Source organism: Erigeron canadensis, chromosome 8, assembly GCF_010389155.1.
Source record: "Erigeron canadensis isolate Cc75 chromosome 8, C_canadensis_v1, whole genome shotgun sequence".
In the NCBI taxonomy this organism is placed as follows: Eukaryota; Viridiplantae; Streptophyta; class Magnoliopsida; order Asterales; family Asteraceae; genus Erigeron; species Erigeron canadensis.
Genome location: NC_057768.1, coordinates 26,909,372 through 26,921,230, shown reverse-complemented (window position 1 = coordinate 26,921,230; position 11,859 = coordinate 26,909,372). Strand labels below are relative to the sequence as shown.

Below are 11,859 nucleotides of genomic sequence, written 5' to 3'. Positions count from 1 at the left end.
CCTGCCTACCTCAAGATTCACTTTCACTATGAGTATATGATTATCTACAACAAGCTCTTTTCATCAAAAAATGCAAACAGAAAAGCAAAAAGACATGCCAATCCTGAAACCGGTATTATCATCAAATAATACGAAATATCATTCACCATGATATTTGTTCTTTTTTGGCAGAAATGGAGTATCTGTTCTACATCATGAACCACAATTGAAAGAACCCGACTCAAACTTGAAATAAAAGTTGGAACAATATAGGAATGAATAAGAATCCCAGTTCAAAAGTAAGATAAACCAATACATAAAATAAATTTACAATCTGGAAAGGTACAGTTTCGATTTCATAAGCATTGAAGCACTTCCTTGTAGACGACATTAGTGGTGGTGTTAGTTACTTTGTTATCTTCCTCACAGATTAGTATTTTCAGTCCCTTCTTGCTTTTTACCCTCGAAACAGCTACATACAACTGCCCATGACTAAAAACAGGTCGTGGGAGATACAAACCAACACGATAGAGCGATTGTCCATGGCTTTTATTTATAGTCATGGCAAAACATACTGAGATAGGAAATTGTTTTCGACAAATCTTGACCGGAATCCTCTTATCGGATGGTGTCATCTTCAATCTTGATATTAGAACTTGATGGCCTATGTTGGTTCCTGTGATGATTTTTGCTTCAATTACATGCTTTCCAAGTTTAATTACTTGCAAACGTGTTCCATTGCACAAACCATTTTGCTGATCGAGGTTCCTTAGTAGCATTATTAGCGCTTCAACTTTCAATACCAGTTTATGATTTGGCATGCCCGATAATTTAAGAGTGTTTAGAACTTCAGTTGAAAACAATGCTGCATTGATTTCTGAATTCTGTTCGGATTCACATAAGGCATCAGAACTCAGATAGGTGCTCACATCACCTGGCATCATTTCTAACAACCTCTCGTTGATAGAGCTTACCACATCATGAGTCGGTGCAAGAATTGCTCGTTGCTGGAAATAAAGTGGATCGTGCAAGCTGTTAAGCATGTTGGGATATGTAAATTCAATAAGTGAAGAAAGGGGTTTCCCAGAATCTAAAATAAGCAACTCTTCGGATATTTTAATATTCGCTTCACCATCATTTGGACCACCGAGAACTCCATCTCCAACCTTCAAACTGTTTGACCTCTTCTAAATCTGTTACATTGCTCCCAACTTGTAGCCTCATGTTAATGGTCAACTTCAAAACACGACAATGATGCCATAGGTATGAAGAATTCAAAGATGCATTGACAATATTGCTTCTTGATCCTTTCGGAATAACCGGGAGAATTTGTCTAAAGTCACCACCCAAAACAACAACTTTACCGCCAAAAAATTTATCTTCACTATTTGGTTGATTAGAACGAAGAATGTCTCTCATTGATCTATCAAGAGCTTCAAAACAATGTTTGTGTATCATTGGTGCTTCATCCCAAATCACCAGTTTTGTTATCTTGATTAAAGCAGCTAATTCACTACTTGGATCAATAGAACAAATTGAATTCTCGTTAATGTTAATGGGAATAACAAATCGAGAATGTGCGGTTCTTCCACCACTTAGTAAGAGAGATGCAATACCACTCGAAGCTACATTGAGAACTATCTCACCTTTAGAGCGTAATGCAACTGTCAATGTTTTCCAAAGGAATGTCTTGCCCGTACCACCGTATCCATAAACAAAGTACAACCCTCCTTCATCTTTTGCAACTGCTTCGATTATTGTTTCATAAAGATGTTTTTGTTCAGCAGTTAAACTTCTTAATAAGCTTTCATGCTCACTGCATAGACCAACCTTATCATACAAAAGTTCATTTCGTATTAATCGGTTGTTGAGCGCTGAGACACCATGAGTGTTAGGGAATGGCATCTCTGGAAAGTTTCTAAGTGTACTACCATTGCTAAGTAGCAACTCTTCAATATATGAAAGACAAAGGTTTTTAAGATCTTCTTCTTGAAGTTGCAAACCTATTCAAAAAGAAATGGTCAGGATATATAAATAATAAGAATAACTTCTTTTCAAAGTTGTGAAACATTGTAATAAAGTTTGGTTTTAACCTTACCTGGGCAATTTAATAATATCCTTTGCCTATGCTGTATGTCTTTACATAGAAGTTGATATGTTTTGGACCACAATTCATTTGGACTTGATACAGAGCTTGACAGTAGCAACTGTACGAAAAAGGTTCTTAGATATGAGGCTGAAGCCCATGCGCTTGCTTCCATGATAGCGTCCACATACTCCTTATCATCATCTAGAAGTCCTAGCTCTTGACATGCCTCTTTGAAGGTTTCACATTTTTTCCCATTAACTGTTTTGATGTGGTCAAAACTTGTTGGTCCTACGACATGATTCAAAAGAATCCTCAAGTAGTAAACATCACCAAGCGATGGTGGAACATAACATAATCTTCCGATTGAACCTCCAGTGTTCCTCTCTCTTATTTGCCACTTCCTCTTGTCCCGTGAATATACATAATGTTTTGGAAAATCGACATATTTCAAGTTTTTTGCAAACCGATCAACTTTGTTCATTTCCATCCACTGTGTGAACATACTATGTTTGACAGTAGGATTGGTGACAACATCAAATAGATTCGAATCATCATCATACACAATACTCTGTTCGTTTTCACAATGAAATGGCAACACTTCAACTGCTGGAAACCTATAATGTATATCAAATCCAAAAATTCTCCACGCGGCTTCGGAAGCTGAAACATACCTTGAAATGAGGTAAATATTAAACAATAAGAAATTAGTATATGTTTAAAACACATGTAACGTCACAGTTTTTATAGTCTTATAAATCAGCTTACCGTTCTTTCCCATCTCATCTTCTGTTCTTATGTTAAATACCCATTCATAGACTTACATAGTGGTTACCACTTACAACATGCATTATATATGAACCGTTTTTTTAGTTTGATTCAATGACCTTTATTTTTCTGATCAAACGAAATCAGACTGCACAAAACAGAAAGGCTACCAAAGGAAAGCAGAATATCAGTTTAAGGATAGGATAATTTGTTAAACCCGATGTAATTTTTACAAATTCCTTAAACACAGGCCCAAAATATTCATGGCACTACCAACTATTATTCTTTCATGTGAGGTCAAACTATCGAACTTATAAGAAATTAGTAAATTCCCAAAACATGTGCTTTGCTTTAAACAAAAATTAGTAAATATATATACTTTAAATAAAATGTCCTTGTTCAGATATATACATACCTACAATCAAGGTATTGCTTTACTTCATCTACTGGTGGGTTAACGGTATTGCCATCTCCATCCGCATTAGTTTTATAAACAGCAGCCGTTACTCTATCCGGTCCTTTGTTTATGTATTTAAACAAATACTTTATAGAACCGGATTGGTTGCACCATTCCACATTAATATGGCATTGGTATTTGCGAAGAAGTGTAGCATTGTAAGGAACTACAAATTGGTTGTCGAGGGGGATTCCACTCTTTTCAATTGTATTTCCCGTATTACGACGCCTGTATACCGGATAACCTTCTGAATCAACTCAAGTTTCATCTTGAAATTTCTTTGGAAAATTTATTGAACATTTCCGTTGAACCATACATGGACAATTTGGATTATCCGTTCCACAAGGGCCATGCATCATAAATTGTTTGACAAGTTCATATAACTTCGGATCTTTAGTTTTGTCGGGTATTTCGGCACTAATAACACGGTCGACATCACTTGCGGTGGGGAACTTGTGTTCATTGCTCAAGAACAAACATATATGAGCATGGGGAAGACCACGTTTTTGAAACTCAACTGTATAGATAGCTGCAAAAGTTGTATATCAATTAAAAGAATGTTAAGGCAAAAGTTTCTAATTTATACAAACTGCCATGCAACAGAACTTACATATTAACTATGTTAAATTACCTGCTTTTAACGGGCCAAAGAATTGTCCTTTCTTAAATTCATCAATAATGCAATCCAGTTTTATCTTGAATGTTCTAGCTACAATATCGGGCCTGTCTTCAGGCTTCAGATTCTTATCAATCAAATACCGATAAATTTCCGGCCAATTTGGATTGCAAGTAACCGTTATAAACAAATCTGGATAGCCTACTGATTTGCAGATAACCATAGCATCCAAGTACTTTTCATGTACCTGGAGCCTCCGGTAAATGATGATGGTAACAATATACGCTTTCTAGAAGTTGATGCATCAGTGGTTCCATTTTCAACATTGGCACTCAAATTTTTGAAAGAATCGGTTCTAAGTTTCTTTTGTTGAGTTTTAATGTAAAATAACCGATCAGACTCTATCATTGTGTATGCATCTACCATAAATTGATGAAATAGTTTCTTTGCATGTAGTAACAAAGAAAACTGACCTGGTCTATCTTGTATTAAATAGCAGAAAAACTCTCTCATAGTCAGAGTTGTATAAGGTTTTTCACAATCATTTGGAATGTCTCTGTGCTTAATACCAATTCTGAACCCATCTCCTGCATATGGAAAGAGAAGTGGATATTGTAGAGCAAGGTAAGAAGGATGCAACTCACTAATTCTTTGCAACACACCAGAATTAGTTCGAACAATAATGTCACGTTTATCAAGTACTGAATCAATATCGCCAATTATTAATCCAGCAACTTCCGATGTGGTTGGCAAATTGTAAGTTCTTCCATCTTGTTTTCTGGTGGCAATAAGCTTGAGACTTACATTTTCCCACTCATTATCTTTGATACAATCTCTTACCATCCTGAACGATTTGACAAGGGGATTTAAATCATCCAACATATTTTTGATTAGAAGGATTGTATCTCTTTGAAGGTCACTTCTTTTTCCACTATTGGCATGTGAAGCAGAACTGTTGAAACAGGAAACATGTTAGTAACTAACCGTTTAGCTCAATCCATTATGTTAGAATAATGGTGTAGAGTATTCAAGAATTTATATGTGTTCTTCACCTGACAGCTTTTTCTCTATTTTGAAGCTCGTTCTCAGAATCAATTATATAAAGTTGTGAAAATTTGGGTTCTTCACCTGGACCCGCAAGCAAACTACCCATTCGATGAAAGTTTTGACCTTGTAATCTAAATACATATGGTCCTCTACCTTTCAATGGGCCTTGGTTAACCTTACCACCCATAGATGTGAAAGCAAACATCATGTTATATGCTCTAATGTTATTCATAAAATTCTTTGCCTTGGGAGTGTCATCTTTATACAAATTGAACAACTGTTCAGGAGGTTGTGGTGGTTGTGGAAGCTCAACAGTGCCTGCTTTACAACATAAACTAAATGCAGACTTCTTTCCATTAGCATTACCTCTGCGCATTTCAGCTTCCCAAAGCATAGCATTACACTTTGAGCATTTGTATATTGCATCTCCATGATCAACATAGTCTTCAACAAATTATCCATAAATATACATTTAGTTACCAAGATCGTATTTGGCACGAAATTCTAATTGCAAAATTAAGGAGGTTGTGAATGGTTGAAGTGTAATTACCTGTGCAAAATCCATGTCGTTTTGCATATGAATCTTCCAATAGCTCATCACAAATTTCCATATCGATTCTTGGTATGTCATTTATATTGAATATTTTGGGCATGTGTTTTTTATTTGTAATTGTGCCATCGAGGTTAAACTGTCGATCCTTAAATTGGATCTTCTGCTTTCCTTTGGTAGCCTTTGTGTTGTGTGATTTCTGAACTTGTTTCACCAATTGAGGGCCTTAAATAAATAAAAAATGAATCGCTTTAAAAACAATGTTACTCCTGGTACCAACTTTGTAGCTATATGAATGGATATTTAACACAAGACCTGAAGATGAAGATGGAAAATAATCATGAGTTGATTCCCGACTACCAGGAGTGTTCATTATAGGCCTACCCCGTTTGATCATTGGCGAAGCTTCTACCATATTTGAAAATTGCACTATTAGTACGTTGAAATATCTAAATTCGAAATGGAATGAGATTAAATATGCAGGTTACCATTGATGATAGTTGAATCTGGCATATTAGTAATTGTACTTAAACATGTATTTAAAAAGGCGTCTGGTGACCCGACCAGTAATCTGGTATCTCGACCTGACTATTTGCAGCGATAAAGTGGTGTTTTGTCCATATCCAACTATTTGCAGCGATTACTGACAGAGGGTCCGCTATTACTTTGCCGGATATGCCATTACAAATAAGGGACTCACACTATTTGCAGCGACTATCACTGCAAATAGTAGTAGTGGTCGAGATACCAAAAACCAATGGTTGGGATACGGGTTGCGTTTAAAAAAATGTACTTAAAAAAAGTATTTAAAAAAAATCCAAAATAGTATTCGTAAATTTGTTCACCAAAATTGCCACATGCACCAATAAATTTTCATTTCAACTCCTACCCAAAAACACATTATTTATGACCTACTTTTTCTACTCCATTAATTTCTCTCCACATATTCATATTCTTCTCTTCTTAAAAGAAAAGTATAAATTCATATTCGTATATTATTATTACACACACAATCACACAAACATACTAAAAAACACCTCAAACTGTGTGTAATCTAAAAGATTCTACACACACCACACCAACAAAACATGACAAAATGTTTCAGTTTCACAGCATCAAGAAACTGGTGCTTACGAACCACTTTCTCATCTTCCGGTCTCCGATCAACCATAACAGACCTCGGTGACGGCACCGTCATCCACTGTTGGATACCCAAAACCCACAAACCAACCCGACCCGACTTACTTTTACTCCATGGTTTCGGAGCCAACGCCATGTGGCAGTGGGGCCCAGAAATCATCCCAAGATTTGTCAAACACTTTAATGTCTATGTTCCTGACTTGGTTTTTTTTGGTGACTCGTATTCAACTCGCCCGGACCGGTCCGAGTCGTTCCAAGCCGAGTCTATATATAAAGCCATAAAAAAGCTGATGAATAATATGGTGAGGAAAATGAGAGTTGTGGGGTTAAGTTATGGGGGGTTTGTGGCATATAGAATGGCGGTAGAATATATAGATATAGTTGAGAGAGTTGTGATATGTTGTGCTGGTGTTTCTTTAGAAGAAAGAGATTTAGAAAATGGGCTTTTTCCGGTGAAAAGTTTGGAGGAAGCGGCGGAGATGTTGCTGCCACAGACGCCGGAAAAGATGAAGGAGTTGATGAGGTTTACTTTTGTTAAGCCACCTGTTAAGACTCCTAATTGTATCCTTGTTGACTTCATTGATGTAAGTTAATTTTTCTATCTTTTTGATATTATATTATGGGAAATGCGAGGTCTGTATTTAACGGGCATAAAAAAAAATTTGTACCTTTCATATTAAAAGCCCGTCCGTGATTTTCATGGTAAATGTACAAACAATTTATGCACCTTAAAAGAGCTGTATTTAGCAAACCTCTTATATTATTTATTACTATTTTTATCATCATATATATTTTTATTTTTTAAATTATGCTTAGATTTGTTTCTTAAGATAATTGTCTGAAGATTAGGTAATTTATAGAATTTTTATATGATATACTTAAGATTTTGAGGAATATATATAAAGGGAAAGGGACGAAATAGGAAAAGATGTGGGACATTTTTCTGAATGTTACATTTATGATAGCCTATTAAATTATGTGATAAATGTTTATCGGCGTATAGCGTATGGTGTATCATGCCTTGTTTGAATATATTTAGTTGGTAAAAATTTGATTCCTAAAATAATGTGATTTCGATATGATTGTTAGTTTTAACTTAGAAAACTTTCTAAAAGAAGATAATTCATATATATAGATAAAATTTGGAACGAATAATATAAACATTAAATTTTAGTCATATGAATAAATATGTAGGTATGCATTTACATCATGCTAAGATATAGGCGAACAGGCACATAATCAAACTGTTAAAAACAAATGAGACATCCGTGGTTGATCTTCTTCATATTCATTCCTTCATTTTATAAAGAATAAAATGAGGTTGTGGTCCATTTGGAAAATATTTAACCTTGGAGTGTTTCATCTTAATAAGGATTTCACTTTACATTTATGAGATTAGATAATTGGGGATTTTCTCATTACGTCCTAACCATTCTTGTAGTTTATGATTAAAAATAGGATAACTATAGATTGCGGTCTAAAAAAATTTAAATTAAATAAATAGAAAAACATAAATGAAATTGTTGCTAAATAAATTTTCTAATTATTTTTTAGAACGACATTATATCCTAAACTCCTAGGATGGAACCAAAAATCTAAAAAAAAAACCCTTTAATAATTCACCCCTACAAATTTCATGAATTGTTTGCAAACATTTTGTTCATTCATATCATAGTTATTCACTAGCTAGTAATCTATCACGGAGTATACTCAAAGTCTAACATGTCCGCTAACAGGTTAATTTGAACAATTCATTTCATGATTTACAAAAAGTTCGAAGAATACATATCGTGGATTGAAAAATTCCAAATTCTAGATGAACGTTGTATACTTTTCCAACACAAGAATAACAATGCAAACTTGTCATCTATTTAGAATGCAAATTTGTCATTTATTTAGGATGAAAGTATCAAACACAGAACACCATGGCATAAGTATGTGACCCACTAAGCAAATATAATTATATTATAGTATAATTACTATGAAACAGAAGGATTAGTAGTATGTGTAGCATTTCATTTTCAATCTTCTAATTTTATTTTATTTTGATCACTATAGCATTATATTGGAACCATCTCTACTTTGACCATTACCTTGTAATTGGACCCGAATACCTCACAACTATATGATACCCAATAAAAAAAATATAAAACACCACACGGATCACACAATATGACCGCTTTGAAGCCATCACATTGGTCTTATCACACCAGTACCCAAATAGATAACGGTGTGATGCCCAATGTGATATGGTGATTACGGTGGCCATCTTGATACCAGTGGGTTTCTCTAAATGGTTAGTGTCGAGTTTAAATTTGTCTCAAGTCTTATGTGTAACATACATGCTCAACTTTCAAGTAATATTACAAACTGTAGCTCAGCTCGACTCATATGCTCAACTTTTTATTTATTCATTCTAATAGTTATTTTTCGATATGTGTGTAACTATGATTATATGTTGTTAGAGAAGAAATCATATCACAGTAATACGTACCATGCTTTTTAATGTGTATTATGTACTATCTATCTTATACATTTGTTGTAAGGGTTTAAGTGACTTTTACATTTTTTCTATTGTGTGAATGTAACTTTAATTTGGTTCATTGTATATAATCAACCTGCCAAATTGAACGATTAATGTAAAAGTGTATACGTGGCACACCATATGAGCTGCCACGTAGAAGTTTTTGATTGGTCAACCTTAAAATTTTACATTAATCGTTCAAATTTAGCGGGTTAGTTGCATACAATGAACCAAATGAAAGTTACATTCATATTCATTTATTAATTAAACCGTATATGAAATCAATAGTAGCAATTTATTCCACAAGCGATAGCCATCAATCAAAATAACACTAGCAGCCACATCATTTAATTCACGAATTTGTGCCCTGCCAATATTTCAGCCTCTTTAATATGGACCAGTCGCTTTTGAAAAGCTAACTAAAGCAATCTCTTTAGCATAACATTCAATCTTGGGCGCAGGAAATGAACAAAGAAAATGTAGCAGAGAAAAAGGAGCTGGTACATGCTCTAGCTAAAGACCGTAAATTTTCTGAACTTCCTAAAATACCCCAGGTTAATTCCCTGTTACCTAGTTTCACTTGTTTCACCGGTTTTCTCTCTACTACTTCGTATTTTTAGACTTTATGCATGAACTATATCTCAACTTGCAGCCAACATTGATAATCTGGGGCGATAAGGATCAAGTATTTCCCATGGAATTGGGTTACAGATTGAAAAGGTTCGACCCTACTTAACAATGAGATCTTCACTGTGTTGCTTTGATTTTTTAAGTCAAGTGTGACAGAATGACTATTAAATGGGACATGAATATTAAACAACTAAAATGCAGGCATTTAGGCGATAATGCAGATATGGTGGTGTTAAAGGATACAGGACATGCTTATATTGCAGAAAAACCAAAGGAATTCTACAAACACCTAAAATCCTTTTTACTCCCTCAAGTCCCTCCTCTTCCTTCATCAACCACACCCACTCTCACCCCTACCTCTACCCCTACCCCTACTACCCCTACAGACACCTTTTCTGTCAACACAACATCCACAACCACCACTCCCACCAACACAATTGCCACAACCAACCACCATAATCCTCTTCATTTCCAGAATAATGGTTCAGTTACTGTTACTACATGATTCCACGGTAGATCTATGGCAAATTGACTGGGAACATGAGTAAATATGTACACATTGGCATCAAGATTTACGGAAAGCTCATGCCCATTTATCAAGTCACTCAAAGTTTTGAAGTTTTAACTGTCTAAAACAATGTAATTCTTGTAATCCAACAAGCAAAGTATTTATTGTTACTTATTACCAGGTGAAAATTCAATCGGTCTTACGAAGCTATTGAGATTAGACACTATAAATGGCAAATATCGGCGTACGATGAGTCCATGTACCAAAAAGGTTGATAAAAGACGATTTCCAATGATTTGGAAACGGAGTATTTTTGCCCTATGTTTAGTCGACTTGAAATATATTGTTTCTCTATTGGTCAGGAATCTGTCATTACATGTATGATGTATGTGTACGGCCTCCTATATTGGATTATTTAAAAAAGATGTATTAGAGCTTTAGTAATAGAGTTATTGTAAGATTTTATTGATGTCCAGTAATCTGAGTTTATCACTGTACATTATAATAATAAGTAAAAAAGGTGACTGCATGTCAAAAAAATAAATAAATAAATAAAGAAAAGAAAAAGAAACTCTTTTAACATGATATCCAACCCATTTGCTCTTTTAACATGTTATCCAACCCATTTGACCCATCCACTATCCCACATATACTGACTTGTGGAAGTGGAACCTCCCCAATATATGATAACAGTTTTAGTTGCCTTTTTTAATATTATGTCAAATGGGTATATTGATTTTTATCTTGCAAAAATTTTCTCAAAACAAGCACAACTTTATACAAGCACATGAGCTTTATGCATGTACCAAAGATTCAAGAAGAAGCACGTCAGAATGAAGTCACAAACATACATGTACTGATAAACGAAAGGAGAAAAGATCAACGCTGGAGCAATCTCAAGATCCCTGTGAGTTTTGAAATGAATGAAGAAACAATTGAATGTGTACCTATGTTTATGCAAATCCATAGGAGTTTTTTTAGTAAGCCATCATCCCAATCTCTCGATCTTCTACTATAACTGCAACATTGATCCAGGGGTGAGATTGGAGAACCAACGGGTTTATTTCTATACATATACAATAAGAAAACTGAAATAGTTAAGTAAGCGGTGCATGTAAAATATTCCAAATCATAAAACGTCAATTAAACAAAAAACACAAATGGCAGATGTTTCCGAGGCTCAAGCTACCAAAGTGCCAATAATCATGGCAGAGGTGGCAAAATTAGCGATTCGGGTGGGTTGAATCAGATTGTATAATTCTTTGGGTACTGCTCAAATGGGTTGGAAGACAACTGAACACTTGTTTCTGTTATATAGACCACTTTTCACCCATTTCATTTTTAGTACCAATTTGACCCATTATCAAAAGAAAGTTGGCCCGATTAGACCCATTTTCATACAAATGGGTTAAATTGTAACCTCTAGTAAGGAATTTCAAGTTTAATGGAAATATCATATATATCGAAGGTGGGGAATGCAAAATGGAAGGCGGTGCTTACCCCTAAGAATTGTAGATCCTTAAACAGATCTTGCTCATCTGAAGGCTCTCCAGT

The 11,859-nt window shown here is 34.8% G+C and overlaps 2 protein-coding genes across 2 annotated transcripts; one reads left to right on the top strand and one right to left on the bottom strand.

Moving 5' to 3' along the window:
* Window positions 1-335: 335 nt before the first annotated feature.
* LOC122610526 lies at window positions 336-5,918 on the bottom strand. The gene is made up of 10 exons (XM_043783507.1): window positions 5,819-5,918; window positions 5,504-5,728; window positions 4,959-5,397; window positions 4,191-4,858; window positions 3,922-4,107; window positions 3,675-3,819; window positions 3,249-3,518; window positions 2,078-2,739; window positions 1,146-1,982; window positions 336-1,069 (listed from the first exon to the last, which is right to left on the bottom strand). The coding sequence occupies exons 1-10, from the start codon at window positions 5,916-5,918 to the stop codon at window positions 336-338; spliced, it is 4,266 nt and encodes a 1,421-aa protein (XP_043639442.1).
* A 580-nt stretch (window positions 5,919-6,498) lies between these two features.
* LOC122578192 (pimeloyl-[acyl-carrier protein] methyl ester esterase-like) lies at window positions 6,499-10,774 on the top strand. The gene is made up of 4 exons (XM_043750098.1): window positions 6,499-7,227; window positions 9,629-9,721; window positions 9,820-9,887; window positions 9,999-10,774. Exons 1-4 carry the CDS (start codon window positions 6,592-6,594, stop codon window positions 10,300-10,302), a joined length of 1,101 nt encoding a protein of 366 aa, XP_043606033.1. The 5' UTR covers window positions 6,499-6,591; the 3' UTR covers window positions 10,303-10,774.
* The last annotated feature ends 1,085 nt before the right edge of the window (window positions 10,775-11,859 follow it).